The sequence below is a fragment of the Hakea prostrata genome, chromosome 1 (assembly GCF_041222555.1).
Source record: "Hakea prostrata isolate BN-2017 chromosome 1, UWA_Hpros_2, whole genome shotgun sequence".
Taxonomy (NCBI): domain Eukaryota; kingdom Viridiplantae; phylum Streptophyta; class Magnoliopsida; order Proteales; family Proteaceae; genus Hakea; species Hakea prostrata.
The window spans coordinates 16,270,096-16,288,619 of record NC_142600.1 but is presented as its reverse complement, the minus strand read 5'-3'; the positions used below and the strand labels follow the sequence as shown (position 1 = coordinate 16,288,619).

General features: G+C 38.2%; 1 protein-coding gene across 1 annotated transcript in view; it reads right to left on the bottom strand.

Annotated features, from left to right (window-relative positions):
- Positions 1–3,543: 3,543 nt before the first annotated feature.
- GYRA (DNA GYRASE A) overlaps positions 3,544–18,524 on the bottom strand; it is a 49,553-nt gene continuing 34,572 nt past the window's right edge. The window contains 11 exon segments of the mRNA XM_089166657.1: positions 3,544–4,228; positions 4,230–4,314; positions 6,599–6,698; positions 6,781–6,835; positions 6,938–7,058; positions 12,380–12,513; positions 15,457–15,558; positions 15,801–15,965; positions 16,070–16,151; positions 17,097–17,254; positions 17,378–17,500. Of these exon segments, the coding sequence (XP_089022783.1) occupies positions 4,163–4,228; positions 4,230–4,314; positions 6,599–6,698; positions 6,781–6,835; positions 6,938–7,058; positions 12,380–12,513; positions 15,457–15,558; positions 15,801–15,965; positions 16,070–16,151; positions 17,097–17,254; positions 17,378–17,500 (1,191 nt within the window). The 3' untranslated portion in view covers positions 3,544–4,162.

Genomic DNA, 18,524 nt, shown 5'->3' with positions numbered 1-18,524 from the left:
GCAAAGGTGTCTGAAATCTGCAATGTGTCAGATTGAATGGGGCTTAGATTTTGTGTGCTTTACCAAGTCCCTTGCTTAAGTATCAGCTTCACCTTAAATGGATGCACCAAGTGGCAAGACAAAGCTTTGAACACTAACGACTATGGGAGGTTGCCAACCTTGCATGCAAAGGCGTCAAAACCATGCTCGCACTGGTTGACTACTGAACCAAGTCGAAAAGCTCGACCAACTGTTTGCTTAAACATTTCAGTATTACAGTTTGCATTTTTTGGGATCATAATAATGGTTCATTCTTGGTCCTAACCAGTTAACCCAATAAGCCGGTTGATAAACCATCTGGTTGAGCAACCTGAGCAAGGACCGATTAGGGGTGTCAAATATGCTGAACCGATGACCCAAACCATGGAACCAATTAGGCTGTTAATTACCAAAATTAATACTTTTCTTTTCCTTCTCAATTATAGTCGTCTCTTTCTTCCAATTCCCTTTCAAAATTTCAATTTGTAACTAAAAAGGAAAAGTCTTGTAGTTCTTTTGACACCCTGACCATAAGATTTTTTTTTCTTCTTTTCTCCAGTACCATATTGGAAATTGTTGAAACCATGGAATGAGGTTTTCTAATTAGAATAGGACTCTGTTTCCTAATAAGTCTAGGAGTTAGTTTTTTATTTGTTTTGCATTTCCTTTTTCCTACTTAGTGTGGGACTTTACTAGATTGAAACTTTAAATCTTGGATTTCTCTTAGAGCAATTTTTCACATTAGAACATTGGTATCAAAACCTAATTTCGATTAGGGAGGAAAGAGGGAACTGGAGAAACTTTCTTTCTCTTGATTTCCTTCACTGCCTCGTTGCTCTCGCCTCTGCGCTGCCTTTACTTTCTGCCTTTGCTGCCTTTACCAGCTGCCTCTGCTGCTACAAACAAACAAATTTCTACTGTTCTTGCTGTTGACACAAAACCAATATCTTTGCCTCTTTGGAAGCCATTAATTAAAAACAAATCATTAGGGTTTAAAAAAATGGAGAAACAATAAGATTTTCATAAAGAATGTATGTTTACTATTAAATAATCAATTTGCATTTAAATTTTAAGTGACTCATACAAGAATAAATATAACGAGATTTTAAACCAGAATCACAAAAAATCAATTATGGATTTTGGGAGTTTTTGTATTATTTTAAACAAAAATAGAATTTAAAATAAATACCAAATCCATCCAAAGAGTAACAAAATGTCTGAGAGAATGAGAATTTATACCAAAAAAAGGCCTTTAGTAATTGTTATGTCCTTTAAAATACTCTAGAATACAATTTTAAGTGCATTAAATGATTAGATGATAGATAAAGTGACATAGTATGATACTTCTTAAGCTCCACATCAAAGATTATGAAGAATCCTGGAATAAGAAGCAGGGCGAAAAGGCAAAATGGGGAAAGCGAATTGGTCGAAAATTTCAATTTTATCCTACCAGATTGTTGTTCCAAATTCTGATTATGGGCCAACTGGTCCGTTGCTAGACCAAGCTACCAGTTGGCCCCTGAGAAACAAAGAAAGTGTATCTAGGTTGTCTCTGAAGATGGGAAGCTACCTCAAATGATTAAGTCAGAATTTGGTGAACACAAATTCTCCTAGAGAGGAGTAAATGCTCCAAGAAGATGAAGAAGGAATGTCTTCTTGGGTGGTTGGAAATCCGTTAATGTTCTTTAATTTACCTACTCGTGAGTGTTGGAATATATATTGAGTTCATACCTCTTACGTGGGACCACCCTCGCCTTTATTCCAATGAGGGTTGTGACTTCGTGGTGTTTGATAACAGCCGAGCCACTTTTGAGAGCTTCGCTGTTCCCCGTCGGTGTTGGCTCCGTGTGGTGTGCGTCCCTCCTTTGTGCCGTGGTGTCTGGTTTTGGTGGCTTCCTTGTAGCTTGACATTTATGAATCTTATGACTCATGCTGTTATGCATTGATTGCGTCGGATGGTTTCCTCTTGTCGTTTTTTGGGATTCTGTGGTTTTACAAACCCCCAGAGTCCATCTGCGTCTATCACCCGCCTTTTCGGTATTCTCCGTGCCTTATGTCCCTTCCGGTTGGCTTGTCTAGTTCGGTGGTCTACTCGTTCGGGTTTAAATCATTTTTTTATTTTTTTAGTTCCGCGCTTTTGTTTGGGATGGTTTACCTCTTCTCGGCCTGTCCTTATGGGTCTTGATAGTGAGGCCGGGTTCGTTTGATCCCCATATTTTACATTTCAGGGTGTAGTTTCGATGAACGATCTGGTTGGTCTAGTCTGTTCTTCCGTTGTTCGATTATGATTCTATGGGTTTTGTGGGTTTTGTTTGTGCCGTGCAGTCGGCTGTCCTGAACTCATTTTCATATCGTGTATTTGGCGGCTGGTTCTATGATTTTTAGTTATATACATATATCTTGATTTCTCACCAAGATTTTTGGTTTTATTTGAGATGGAACTTATTGTAAGAAACCTTTAGATCAGCCACTCCCTATAGTCGTGATCCTGTGACATGTGCACCTGGCTCACTCAGCATTTGGTTAATCAGTCTTCCTGTACCTCTTGTTTCTTGTATTAAATTTCCAGATATAATTTTATTTTTCTATATATTCGGCGACTCAATTTTATTAATTTAAATTTAGCTCGTAATTTTTTGCCATGGGTTGATTTTTTTTTCCGATAATTTTTATCTAAACCCTTTGGGTTGCTCGGTCTTACTTGGCGTCTTCTCCCCTTCTGCTGGTTATTCTTGTCTGCCCTGGTTGTCGGTTCGTGCACCCCTTGCTTTTTGGGTGGGGGTGGTGTCTCGAGCCATGTCCAGTACGACAATCATGTCGTTGGCTGTTTGGTTACTGAGTCGGATTTCATATCTAGAGTTTCAAATCTATGACTTAAATCTATGGAGTCATATTTATTTAGTGTTTGGTTGTGGATGAAATCGGGTTCATCCTCTATTTGATCGCATGTTTTTGTGAATGTACATTGTATGCTTTTTAAATCTCTGGATTTCACCCTCCATTCTCTTACCTTTTACACTGTGATCTGTGTTTCATGAATCTAGAGTTTTTACACCCGGGTATATTCTCGATTCATGATCCGTTTGAAATCTCTAGATTCATGTACCAACAGGCCCTTGTGTATTATCATTTTGATGTCTTTTTTGCCTTTTTGCATACCATGTACTGCTACTATATTTTTTTTGTTTGCCCAACCCTCGGTCCCGTGCTTCCTGTTTTTTTGGGGGGTACTGGGTTTGGATGCCACGGAAAGTCTTAATGGATATTTGATACGATTTACTAACAATCTTGAATGAGCAAAACGATCATTAATGAGCAGTACGTCGAGAAATCTATTTAACCTATATGCTTAAATGAGGAACTAAGATTACGATGTTGCAGCAAATCTATCCAGATTTACATTAAGCTTTATAAAAATTAATTCTTATATTTCGGACAACCAACAATCTCAATGTACTGTTCTAATACAAACCTGCTTCCGATAAATACCCAGCAGCTAAATAGTTTAAATGTGCTGGATTTCCAGGAATATCCGATCAACTTCTCAAACAATGCGATCAACTCATTGGGATCAAACTTGCATGCATCCTTAGCACAAGCAAAGGCCAGCTCCCATGTGAAGATAAATCATAAAGGAAAACAGAAAGAAGAAACAGATAACCAATATAACAAGAAAAGAAAAACAGAAAGAAATCAGAGAACTTCAAAGTCTGTCAGAGCCTAAGTTGAGTCTAGGAAGGTCCCATCATCAAACCTGTTGAGCTGATATTGTTACAGAATGTGGCTTGTCATATGATACAGCTGTTGAATCATGTACAATTTCAAAAATATTTATGCAAAAAACTCCTCATGTTACATAAAAGGGGAAGGAGTCGGTCAATAAGATGGCTACATCATCTGCTTCTGCACGAGTTTTCTAGAATATATCATACTTCTAGCGTGAGTAAAATGAAATAATTCTATCTAATTTCCACAGATTGACCAGTTATGAATACAGATGAACATTCAGAACATTCGTCATTTGGTAGTATCCCTCTTTTTTAGTTTCTTTTACAGACTTGGTACAAAATCTGAGAGAACACCGTTATCATCATCAAAAAGGATTCTTCCATCATCTCATATTTTTGCTGTTATTTCTGGAAGATCAAATGAAATTTGTTCTCTCTTTACTGCTATGCTGTTGCAGTGTCTCATGAAACAAAGGATCAGCTTTGGCTTTCAGGCTCTTCAGCTACCGATATCAAAGAAGCTGACTGAATCTTCCCAGCATGCTCCAGTCTCATCAGAATAACACCCCTTGAAAACACAATTGCAACAGAAGGCACACACAGTAAACAAATAGACTTTGGAGTGAGACAAAAGACAAAAGCCAAAAGCAGCAAAGTTGCAATTTTTATTGAAAATGATTAAAAAGGAAAATGTCCTTTGCAAGGTCCTGCCAAGATGAGGTTAATCAATAATCCACAACCTAATTGAGCCACAAAGTAGGATGATTTGGTAATTCTTGCCATAAGATGCGTGATCAGGTTTGACCACATGTCAAATTTCAGAGCACAATTAGTCAGATTACTGAACCAAAACAACCCTCCCCCCTCCCCAACAAAAAGAAAACATTAGCATGGCATGCAAACACTCTTATTGAAGCTATATTTGATCACTAGGCCAATTCCAATTGGCTAAAACTTTGTGTGCAGACAATCCACAAATCAGGCCAATTCCAATTGGCTAAAACTTTGTGTGCAGACAATCCACAAATCAGGCCCATCTAACAATGACATGTAAAATCTTCAGACAGACCAAATAAGTGTGTCTAGGCAGGTTGACCAGAAGCATTCACACTAGAACAGTGTTCTGTCCATCCCACAAAGATAGCCCATCCCTTTATTTGGCAATATCAAATTGCTCATGACAGATCAAGTTATTGGTTCATAGGAATTTAACGCATTAACCCTGGCACTTATAAGCGTTCATGATTTCATCCTATAAATTAAAGGAATTTTGTCCCAAACAATGGAAAGACAATTTTGGGAAGAACAGATCAAACAAATGCATGAGAGATGTTTCAGGAGTTCCCCTTTTCAACAAGGCCCTCATTGGTGGATGAAGGGAGTATAGGTTATTGGTTGACAAGAAGTCACATTAGTGTATTAGGATGTTATATGCAATTTCAAAGTCCTTTTGTCCCAAATGCTGAAAGGACAACTTTGGATAGAGGGCTTTAACCTTTTAATCAGACTTGAAACTTAAAAAAGATCCTCTCCTACCGATTCAAGAAATCATCATAATACTGGTTGGTTTCAGACAGGAACATAAGAAACTTCGCCAGAATTTACTGCCAGTCCCAAGCCCAGGTAAAGGAGGAAGGTTGGTGCGTCAAGTCGGCAGCCAGCATGGGAGAAAAAAAAACCTAGCCAAACCCATTTTACATTTAATTGACAACCTTACATGATAAACACTATTCTAGGGAGTTTCCTAAAAGGGAAAAAGGCTTGTTGTTGTTGTAGACAGGAGCATAAGAAGCAACGACCAATGAAATCCTGAATTTTGTTAAAATACAGATTTGACAGAGGACGTTGTAGTACTCACGAAAACTCCAATTGGAGTCTTATTAACTTGACTCCATATCATGACAAGAACTCTTCATTCTTTGTTTCAATATCAATGCACAACCATTAATAAGCCTTGCATGGGAAGCACTGTTTGGCATTTCAGAGACTTGAACAATAATGTGGACAGTTACTAATTACATATGAGAATCCTAAATTGGTTCTTTTGCAGCGGGTTCAGTTTACAGAATCAGAACGGCAGAGTGGGTGAAGGGAAGAATAAGGAAGAAGGAGAAGAGAATGAGAAGGGGAGAGAGATTTCACATGAATATTTCCCCCCAACACATAGCTTTACTAATGGTCAGAATCAAATCTTCCAGTCTAGGAATAATTTCCGAAACTGAGTTACACCAAAAATAGAAATTACAACTCAAAAGTAGAAACTATACCCAGCAATAGAGTTGCTAGTCAACCTGGCAATAAGGGAAGGGGTAAAACAGCAATCCCTTTTCCGATTTCTTCTCTTCGTTTCTTTCCCAAGAGTGAGTTCATTTGCTATTGAAGATCTTCAACAACAATAAATTGAATCATCCACAACCTCAATTCTTCATCTTCTAGTTTCCGAATTCCTAAACCTTATCCCCTCCTATTTTTGCTTCTATTTTTGTACTAACCACAAACCCCAAATTACAAACCTACACGCAAAACCAATCTAACCATTAAAACTGTCCCAAACCATAGAAATCATCATCATACATCATTACCTAAGTTGCCTCCAAGTTCCATCCCCTCCCAACCACTTTAACACCTTAAATTTTTAAAGTGAGATCCTAGGGCCCTTAGTTGACTTTATTCAATCTAGGGCTACATCAACCAGACCCTACCTCTTATCTAACTATTGGAATCACCACATCAATTGTGCATGTGGCTCAAAATGGTGGAACTGAAAAAGTCCTTCCTAAATGGGGTTGTGCAGAACAGTTTTCACCAATAAAATAATAATAAAAATGCATGAAGCCAAAGCCTTATATTACCTAGCACTGCGTGATTGGATAGAAACATCCCGGACCTTGATTCTGTTCACTGTTCCACTTTGACTTACTAGAACTACTTGTTCATCACTTTCACCGTCCTCTGTTGAACAGTAAAAGGGATCTTATTCACGACAAGTATACATGAGAAACATCTTTTAGTTAAAAAATTAACCCTAGAGTACCTGACAATGAGAACCCAACCACAAAGACTGCTGCCAGGCCATTGTCTGGTGAAAGCTGAAAATAAAGAACGATAGAAACAAGTAGCATGCTTATAATCCAAATATGCAAAATAATGACAATTCATTTTCCAAGGAACAATTTAAAAAGAAAGCTTACCCTGTAACCTCTCAAACCAACTCTGTTCAGAGGTGATCGGCGGAAGTTGCTCAGTGATACTCGCTTTCCTAGTCCACTTTCAGAGACAAATAGAAGCCACGGAGAGCCAAGACCCTTACGCCTGCAAAATGATAATGTTACACAACAAATATGCTCAGATTTGCTTTAAAAAAATAAGGCAGAACTCAATTATTAAATAAGTTAGATCTTGGTATCATAAAAGCAAGAGCAACAAAACGGAGGCAAAAAAGTAACACAGCATACTTCAGGTACAGGATATGTGGTTGTATTTTCTTTTAACCTGGCTTGTGGGATACATCAATATTATAAGATTGAGATTTTTCACTAAGGACTGCATTAGTAATATTTATAGTTACTGCAGGTTAGAATTGGTTTAGTGTAAAGAAATTTTGCCCCTATGAGTAGACTTTGGTACAGCTCAGTATCTTAATTAAAGAGAATGTAGATCACTCAAATTTGACTTGCCAAGTGGGGTTTTCAACAAACTTAGATTTATGACTTCTACTGGAATCAAGGTCTCTCTTGAATTGAGGGTACAATGAATATGCTTCTATTCAAACAATACCTAGAAGATGTTCTCTCTCTAGGTACTGAGTCTTGCAAAGTGCTCTGATGGAAGAACAGAACCAGGACAAAAGCTAATTCAGGATAACTTAGTCAGGATTTATTTTGTCTTAAAATAGACAAAAAGAGAGCTTATCTAGGTTTCTTTTCCATTTTTCTGTTATCAAGGTAATGCCCAGTAGAATTTATTATTAGCTGGGGTTAATAAGTTCTTTTTTTAAAGGCTTTAAGTTACTTAAGTTGTTTTGGCATTATCAAAATATCAGTCCCACACAAGTACAACTGGAGGTCATATAAGAAATAGAATTAAGGATTTGAAAGGGATATAAATAAGATCCCAACCCATCCCCTCGATCTTGAAAGTTGTGTTTTTTTATGGGCAAGTAAATAAATAAAAAAGAAACCCTAAATGTAGTAAAGAAAAAAGGGGGGAAGAAAAGAGGCCACCAAGCGGAGGAGCTTTGACAAAGCCAAAAGTTAAGCCAAATGAAAAGAACCTACCAAAATACATCAAACGACCAAGATTTGGAGGTTCATCTCGAAAGATATCAGACAAACCAAACAAGAGAGACAGCAGTTCAAACACTAGCTTGCTGACTGTACTACAGATCAAGGAACTTGACAGGTAGAAAGCAACCAATGCCATTCCTGGTCAAAGGATAAGCAATGTCTACAATGGAGCCAAATAGAGGATAAAGCTTGTTTCAAGATAGCTGAGGAAAAGGGACGAGAAAAAGTGGTGGTGGATGTCCTCAACTCCATTCCAGCACCGCAATAGGTGCAAGAGGTCAAGACTCGGATACGAAAGATGGAGAAGAAAGGATTGAGTGGTAGGTTTAGGTTCTCCAGGCAATGAAGTAATGACAAGAGATGTGGCCTTTGAACCAGATTAGACAGCAAAAGGATATTGTTTTCAGGTTTGTAACAAATTGGCAGGAAATAGGCTTCTTGAACAAGTTACGGGTTTGGGGAGTTTCTTGGGGCAGTTAAGAACTTGGGTTATAGTGGTTGGATTGAGAAAAAACTTGGATCAAATGTAGGTCATGGTGTTCGGAGTCTGTTGTCAAGATTTGGTACTAATCTAGTGGTTTGATTGAGCTAGATCTAAGCTGGAATCTCTGGTTTCTTGATGGGATGATCTCAAGAAAAGGGTTTTAATTTTCGGTAGGGTGACAATAAACCTTGTTGACCCAACCTGGCCCAAACCTACCCTGAGCCTGACCCAATTTTTTCAACCTGAAGGGCAGGCTTGGGTTACAAAATAATGAGCCCTGACAGGGTTGGGTTGGGTTTCAGGTTTAGCCCTTGGACCAACCCAGCACACGCCGACCCAACCCTATGTTAGTTAAGTTTAATTAAAGGTAATAGTTAAAAGTCATTTAATACCATAATAGTATATCAATGCAGAGTCGTTTAGTTCGTAAAAAACAAAGCTTGCAACAAAAAGGTCATGGGTTCGATTCTACTTGGTGGTAATAAAATCATCCATTTAGCTTCCCACTAAAAATTAGTGTCACGGTCAAGGTTAATCACAGCCAACCTGACTCTATCAGGGTTAATCAAGCGGGGCGGCCAGGGTTGGGGATTTTCAACCTTAACAAGGTTGGGTTGGGCTTGGGTCTCAATTTCAGGCTCTAGGGTAAGGTTAGGGTTCAAGGCTGGCCCAGCCCAACCCAGCCTGTTGACACCCCTAATTTTAGGCTTTTGATGGATACAAGGGCTGCAAAAGGGATTGAGTGTGGGGGGTTTTCAAGGGGATTCTGTGGGTAAAATTAGGACAGGAACTGATGGTTTCATGACCGAATCTCGGGAGTTGCTAGTCTGGTTTAATGTAGGATCAATGGATTTTATGGTGATTAAGAAGACCAAAACAAGGGGAATAGTAAGGGTAGGGTTTGCGCGGGATCCTGTTACTGATGATGTAGTCTTCAAGCTGCAGCAGCTTATATGGCAGATCTTTGCAGAAAGGTAGTATGAACAACCAATTGTTGACGCAGAGATTTAACAGAACCTCTTGGGCTTCTCACTAGCAAGGAGTTGAGGTTCCACAGTCCCAACAGCAGCTAGGACTTTAAACACTTAATGAACCTAAGGCTGAGGTACCAAGCAAAGCGATATCACACTGGAGAGGAAGGCAAAAGCAGCAGCAATTGCAGGCAAATTTTGATTAAACAAGTTGTCTCCCTTAGTGTTGAAAACATGGACTGAGGTTTTCTAATTAGAATAAAATTTTGTTTCCTAATAAGTCAAGAGTTAGTTCTTTATTTCCATTTGTTTTACATTTCCTTTTCCTGCTTTGTAGAAGACTTAACTAGCCTGGAACTATATATACCCCATTGGGGTCTATGAATCGCATACTTTTTTGAGCAATTCTTCACAATACAACATGTTATCAAGAGCCTAATTTCGATTAGGGAAGAAAGAGGGAACTAGATAAACCTTTTTTCTCTTGATTCCCGCTGCCGCTGCCTCTCGGTTTTTCTCCCCTCAAGTATGGTGCCTCATGACTATTGCTATTGATCACTGCTCCTAGTTTACCTTTCTCTATCAATAAAGAGTTCTCCTGCAGTTTAAGGTCAGCCACCTGAGTTTTTAGGCGACACTACTCAAGGCAAAACTTCTGCATTTTTATGAAATCAGTGGCATCTTCTCCTCCTGACCAGAATTTCAAAGTTTTACTCCCTCTTTGTCCTCTACTTCTATCCTAACATTAGGCATGAGACATTATCTCACTCAAATTGGAAGGAAGATATGGATGAGGAAATGCAAGCTCTGGAGAAAAACAAAACATGGGACTCGGCGACTTTGCCCACAAGAAAGCAAACTGTTGGGTGCAAATGGGTGTTTGTGATCATGCACAAAGTAGATGGGACTGTTGAAAGGTACAAGGCAAGATTGGTGGCCATAGGCTTTACTGAGACTTATGGCGTTGACTACCATGAGACATTTGCCCATGTTGCTAAGATGAACACAGTTCATACTATTATTTCATGTGCAATTAATAAAGGTTGGAGTTTACAACAATTAGATGTGAAGAATGCCTTTTTGCATGGAAAACTCTAAGAAGATGTATATATGGATGTACCAACAAGGTATTCTACTACCGAAACTTATAGGAAAGTGTGCAAGTTAAAGAGGGCTTTAAATGGATAGAAGCAATCTCCAAGAGCGTGGTTTGGAAGGTTCCATAAAGCAATGATATCTAAAAACTATAAGCAGAGCAATGCAAACCACACTTTGTTTATTAAAAGAGAGGGTTCCTAAATTACTATACTTTTAGTGTGTGGATGATATTGTGATCACATGCAGTAGTGAGGATGAAATTTCAGCATTTAAGACTTTTTCGAGAACCGAATTTGAAATCAAAGACATGGGAAAACTCAGATATTTCCTAGGTTTAGAGTTGGCATATTCTACTAGTGGTGTATCTCTATCCCAAAGGAAATATACATTGGATCTTCTTGAGAAAATTGGGATGCTAGGGTGTAAACCTGCTGAGACTCCTATTAGCCTATCCTACACTTGAAGGCAAAGGAAGGAGAACCACTTGACAAGATAAGGTATAAAAAAATTAGTGGGAAAGTTGATCCATCTATCTCACACTAGACCTAACATCACATTTGTAGTTAATCTTGTTAGCCAGTATATGCATGATCCCTACTCCTCACACTTGGATGCAGTATATCGGATTTTGAGATACTTGAAGGCTACTCCAGGAAAAGGGATTTTAATTTCAACTCATGTACATTTAAAGGTTGAGGCATATACAGATGCAGACTAGGCAGGATATCCAGATGATAGGAGGTCTACCTTTGGGTATTGTGTGTATGTGGGAGGTAACCTTGTGACTTGGAGAAGCAAGAAACAAGTTGTGGTTGCGCGGTCTAGTGCCAAGGCCGAGTTTAGGACGATTGCTCAAGGAATTTGTGAGGTACTATGGCTTAAAAGGCTACTTCAGGAGGTTGGGACAGATTTGGAGATTCCAATACAGTTATACTCAAATAGTAAGTCAGCGATCAGCATAGCTCATAACCCAGTACAACATGATAGGACAAAGCATGTGGAGATTGACACACATTTCATCAAAGAGAAGGTTGAGGGTGTGTTGATCCATATCACATTTGTTACTTCAAACGAGCAGCGAGCTGATGTACTCACAAAGAGCTTGAGCACAAAGGTGTTCAATTACATTATAAGCAAGTTAGGTAGGATAAATATCTATGCTCAAACTTGAGGGGGAGTGTTGAAAACATAGACTGAGGTTTTCTAAGTAGAATATGATTCTGTTTCCTAATAAGTCTAGAGTTAGCTTTCTATTTCTATTTCTATTTGTTTTACATTTCCTTTTCCTACTTAGTATAGGACTTAACTAGGTTGTAACTATAAATACCCTATTGGGGCTATGAATCAAATACTTTTCTGAGCAATTCTTCACATTACAACACTTAATGACACCCCCCCCCCCCCCCCAAAAAAAAAAAAAATAATAAAACCCCAAAAAAAAAATCTCCAAAAAGGGGCTTATTTATAGAGGCCTTGATCAGCATAATTACATAAGTCCTATTTTAATTAGGAATGGAACAAACAAGAACATAACACAACTCCCCTATGCTTGGAGGTGTGACTAGCCTAATTACAACCTAATAAGATAATATGACTTTTAAGTGGTTAGGAACCATTAGTAGTACAACCGTAAATACATGAGCCAGTTATATACCATACAGTAAACAAAGAAAACGAAGGACTACAATTTGAGCAAGTAAATTCTTGAAAAGTAATATGATTGTTACAAATTTAACACCAGGCTAATTATTATTCACAGATACCAAATAACCAAACAAGTATAGCAATTACTACCCATTGGTGTTTTCAGACGCCCTCTCCAAGTTATTCCTCATAGCAGTTGGTATTATGTCAATGCATGCCATCTTGTCACCTCCTCTCAGTCTCATGGCAACCGAACCCCTAGTATTTCTTCCAAGTGCTCGAATCTGAATGTGTGACACCATAAACATGAATGAGGGTGGGAAAAAGTAGTCTCTTGAATATCTTGAACCTCAGCATCCAAAGACCTTAAATATTTTATTAGTCATTTTAGCATGTGAAACTTGAAAATTGAATCATGAAGTTAAGAAGTAGGGTAGGAAGATGGAGGAGATCCTACTGACAAAAGTATATTTCTAGAAGCAGTTAAGGTTACGGTTTGGCAAGGAATGATCCCGACAAATGGGAATGGCCGTCAAAGGAACAACAATAAATTGCCATTCGTCATGCGTAAAATGCAGAAGATCTTACAGTCACAGATTTATGGATCTAATTTACCATGATATGCTTGGATGATGTGTGCAACCAAATTACCATGTTAGTTTCTCAACTTTTTCATAATTTCTATATAATGGCCTGAGAATGCTATAAAAATTTTGGATTAGTGGCCTACTAGTGGTTTGTCAGGCTAGGCATACCTTTGTCCTTGTTGAGGGAGTGATAGTAACTATAATTATTTAAGCAGAGTACTGATCTCAGATCAAAAGATGCAAGCCATAAACATGGGGAAAGATTAGCTAATAAGGGAATTGTCTACCAACAATTTAAGTAACCATTCCAATAGATGACCTAGAGTATCTTGAGGAGATCTGGTTTGACTAACTTCTAAACCGTGCGGGCATTAAGTTATCCATTAGTGGAGACACAAGGTTGGGATAAAGTAAGCACATACCAAATCAAGCTGAGCATAAGAACAATCTCATGCCGAGCACCGTAGACAAGACTACACAAAGCTAACTTCAATTTTATTCATTAACAGCCTTTAAATGTAGTGTCAAATCATGAAAATAAAGTTCTGAGATCATACCAAGAATGCAAATCCAATTTTAAGAAATTCACCATTAGGCTCATGCTTGGATAAAGGAGGGCACATTTGAAGAATTTTGTCAGACTAGTCATACGATATTATTAAAGCACAAATATTTTAGAAATACATATATTTAAGAATCCACCATGCTCAAAACCCAACACAAACTTCCATAACCCAAAAACAGACCAGACAGAAAAAATCATTTAGAAAAGCACACTATTTGATTAATAGTTCTACTGATATCCTGGAGGCCAGAGACTTCTGGCCTCAACATAATCCCATCTCCTTTCTTTGGTCTTGCAGTGGCCAAACAACAATACGTACCCATGATGCAGTTACATGTAGGAATATCATGTAATATTACAATATTTTGTCTTACAATATTTTGTCTTTTGGATTATTTTGTGACTTCCTTTAATAATTTCATTCATGTTCATAGATTCGTAGGATAGAGTATGGAGTTTGATTCAAACACTTCCGTCACCGAGTTCAGGTACATTTAGTTTTTCTTAAAAACGTTTAAGTCATCATTGGAGGACAGTTCTAAAATTTTAAAAATTTTATAACGGTTGGTGATGTATGCATGGTTAATATTGTTAATCTTTATACTTGGTTCTTTCTTTCTCCCCTTCCAGATTATATTAAGCCTCCTAAGGTATGACTCCTCCCTTCTCAATTCATTTCCATTGTTTCTCAACTTATTTCCTCCTCCTTGCTCTCTTCTATTTGCCTTAACAATACTGTCAATTTGTCCTGAGCCACACCTGCAGCCCCAGATATTGTGTTTGATCTATGTGGATACTGCTCTAAAATCTAAATACAGGTTCAACAGTCTCCCATTACTCAGCATCCTCAGTAGCGACCTTCATCAAGTGGGCTCGCCAACTGCCATTAGAACCAATTTCCCGACTTTCTTCCATTGATGAAAATTGAACCCTTCAATTATTGTTTAGCAATAAGAAACAAGGACGAACATAACTTCAGTCACCGCACTATTTGATGCTCTTGGATTCAGCCATCAACAAATACCGAAGAAGAGCTGGCCAGTATACAAAGGAAACCAGGTATTGTCTTCAAAACAAAGTACCAGGTACCAGAATCCGAGATGACAGCAGCAAAAATAACAGTGATACCCAAGAACAGCATAGAAAAATTCCCAAATCATTCTCCAAAAACTGGACCCCAACTTGGGTAAGTATTATTTTTTTAACAGAACGTAATATTTATAATGAATATACCTCATTAAAAGTGACAGCCTCTCCAGAAAGCCGATTCGACAAAGAAACCTAGATTCTTTTTCAAAACATGAACCAGTCTCCAAAAGCATCAAACACAGCACAAGATGCTGCTCCACCTCAACCAAAAGATGAAAAAGTCTTCACGTAACTTCAGCAGACTTAATGAACAGAAAATTTGAACCAAAGAGATATAAGAAGAGCAAGGTGTAAGATCTTGTAGCAGTTCCTAATAGGCCAGATCTGACACCATGTTAACTAGAGACTGAAACTAGAAGAAAAGGGAAGGAGAAAGGATGAAGAAGATAGAAAAACCAGTGGAGGCTTCACATTTAATGTGAAGACCTCCTGCACCATTCAATATCTCAATATACACAGAGAACAGATCAGATAGGCTAGGAAGCAAGCAACAAAGAAAAAGATAAAAAAAGACACCCTAATCCAAAGAGCCCCATTCTTTGCTTTTTATTGTTTTAACATGAACATTCTTTCTGGGAATCTAATTTCTATCCATAAAAAAAAAATCCCGAAAACAACCAATAGAGAAGAAAAGCAAAGTTCAAGAAACACATCTTATCCATTAACCTGCATCGGGAACAAAGTGGCAGATTGACTGTCTAACTGGAAGTGCAAGAATAACTTTATGAAGTGTTATCCACCCATCCTGAAGGCCTAGCAACAGGTCAACCAATCTGACCAGCTGCACCCCAGTCTTCAGAAATTTCAGGGAAAGCAAAAAGAACAGAAAGTAATCCATGTTCATTATGTCTTAAGTACAACAAGCACCCTCAAGCATCTGTTTTTGCTCCACGGCATTTCTGATCAAGAAGCACAGTAGGACTTACAGATTCGCAGGAACTCAAGATAACCATCCCATTTTGAGAAGCCATTGCCACAAGATCATCATTCGTGCAGCGACGGACCCATTTTAGCTCATCACCTGGAACCTGTAATAAGCCTTGAAATTAAATCAAAGAAGTACTACAAGAGCAATAGCCACCTATAACATGGCTGCCACCACATCTAGGTGACTCAAGGCACAGAGGGGCCCCAGATAAAAGGTGGCCACAAGGCACACACCGAGGAAACCAAGGACAAGGAAGCTGAATGCCTACATGTCACCTAGACAACACCTTAACAACTATGAACTAGGAAACAATAAAAGAAAAGAAAAGAAAAACAGACAAACCAGCTGAATTGCTATGATTCCAGTCGATCTGATAGCCGAGAAAAGGTTCAAAGAGACTTTCTTGATGTATCCATATGTTGTGAGCATAACTAGGTACTGATCTTCAGGAAACTCACTTACCGGAATGATGGAAGTGATTCTCTCCCCATCCGATAGGGATAATATCTAGTTCAACATGAATATTTGAGTGAGTAAAGCATTTACAATTAGCAAGAGTATGTAATGTAAGGCTGTGACACATGATTTTTAAAAATGAATGTAGCTCATACCTGGATCAGAGGTGTGCCTGCAGCTGTTCTGCTGCATTCTGGGATTTTATAGGCTCTAGCTGAGTACACTATTCCCTTATCACTGCAAGTCAGAATTTTTTTGGGGAAAAAAAAATCAACTACTTTTACTGGTAAAACCCATAAAAAGTTTAGACTAAACTGTGCATTGAAAACAAAGCCTTATTTGGGCTCATTTTCCAGAGTCTTAGTTTGTCAAACTAAACCCAGCACCTCCAGGCTCAGCTAAGCTCAGCCTGGCCCAAAACGCATTTGGAGAGGACAGGGCAAGGATAAAGGACTAGTATCACGTATCATATCAGTGGGGTGATTTTAAGAGAGGTACATAGCCTATCATACTGGAAATACACATGAATGCAGTCAAGATGCGAAAGATACAATTTTGGGGGGCAACAAATTATAGATATGCAATATATAGCATGTAACCATGTCTAAGCACTAAAACGGAGAACAATTTATGAGCTTGGTGTATAACACATCTCATTACATTGTCCAAAACAATCTAATACCACGGCTCCATTTTTTTTCACACATAAGAATAAGTCGGGAGCTTGTAAGAGTAGGTCCCACATGGGTTTAGTAGACAAGGTTAGGGAAGGAACAAATGCTTCTTAATGGGGTGGGATTTGGTTGGAGGAGGATATGAAAGAAAAGAAATGGACACAAGAAAGCCTTTCCATGAAGAATGCAAAAAGTACTACACATTAACCAAACACATTCTTAGGAATCTCAAGATGCCAAATCACCAGACGACAATAAATGCATTTAATAAGTTTCTCCGTAAGTTTCCCATCCACTTAATCAAAGTCCCAGCAACTTATGCTAAGAGACTGTTTCGAAGCCTTGACCTCATGCTACAACTGTAGTTCACCAACCGTAGCACCAATGCGGCAATGCCACCTCTCAATCAAATATATTAGGAAATTACATATTGCAGCAATATGGATGCAGTGAATACCAACAAATGAATATTGCATTCTTTGAAGTGTTGCAATAACATCAGATATACCTGAAATAAAGGACATGATCATGGGCATGACAAACAATGAAGTCAGACATAGAATCATTTACTCTCATTTTCCCGACAGATTTTCCAATTGTTCCGCGATTTTGAAGATTAAACGTATTCGGCCTCATCCGCTTCATGTAACCTTTTTCACTAAGAGCCTGGTTATAATTACCAAAACTTCTCAAACGAACATATACTGTTGAGGAATTTAATCAATAAATAAAACAAATGTAAAGTCTGATTATTGAAGGATCAAAAGTGTGTTTTTTCCTGCTCCATACCAGGAGCATTTCTTCATTCGGGATGACATCAATATCTTCTACACCACTATCAGCATCTTCCAGCATCGAACGTCTTGGAGTGGGAAATTTGTTCTTTAGTTCAACAGCTTCTTGTTCAATTAACTAAAAAAGGAAAAGGATACAAAATATATTAGGAACCACTCCATCAAAAGGATATGACTCTAACAATAAAAAAGCACATTCTTATACAATGGACAGAGGAACTATGACATTAAAAGAGTTATTGAGGCTCACCATCTGATAATTGTATATCAAAGGTATGATTAGTATTCGTAAATTGCAACTTTACTTTCTTGCACTTTGGTTATCACATTTTTTAAATTAGGTAGATCTTTCAATTTCACATGCCCACTCAAGCAATCTGCTGTTTTAACAAGGACAGACTGACTAAACCACTCACAATGCTACTCTCTTATCTCTACCAAGGTTGTCAAAGCGTTCGCCTAGGCAGCCCCCTTGTCGCCTAGGTCCCTTTTTAGGGCAAGGCGACCTGGCTTGTCACCTTGGTTTTCATTGCCCTCTATCACCCTGTGTTGAAATACAATGTTTGGCAGAATGGCTTTTTGATCCATGATCTCAAGCCCTCTATTTATAATTAAGTGGAAAGTAGACTATTACAAGGAATAGAATTTTATACAAACTCTTATTAGACTCCTAATAGAATCCAACACTCCCCCTCAAGTTGAGGCATGGATATCACACATGCCCAACTTGACCAAAAGAGTATAAAACATCTGTCCAGGTAAACATCTGCAATTTGATCTTCAAATTTATAGATTACTTCAGCCTTATAGACTTCCATTTGCTTTGTCCTCATCTTTACTGCACCTTTATGTCTCCAAGGAAGAACGCCCAAGAAAAAAGGTAGAATTTTCAAATGTTGAGAAGACTAAATTTTTGCGCAAATCTGAGGGAAAATATATTTTTGGGGTAACAATTGCTAGGGTAAAACAGCCAAAGTGAAACTTTTAATTTGTAGCAATGTTAGATCTTTAAAGGGAAAGTTTGCCAAGGGACAATTTCCAAAGGTAGGGGAAAATTTGTCAAAATAAATGACAATCTCCAAAGGTAATAGAGATCAAGTTCTGCAAAGGTCAAACGACAAATCTTTAGCAAGGTTAGATCT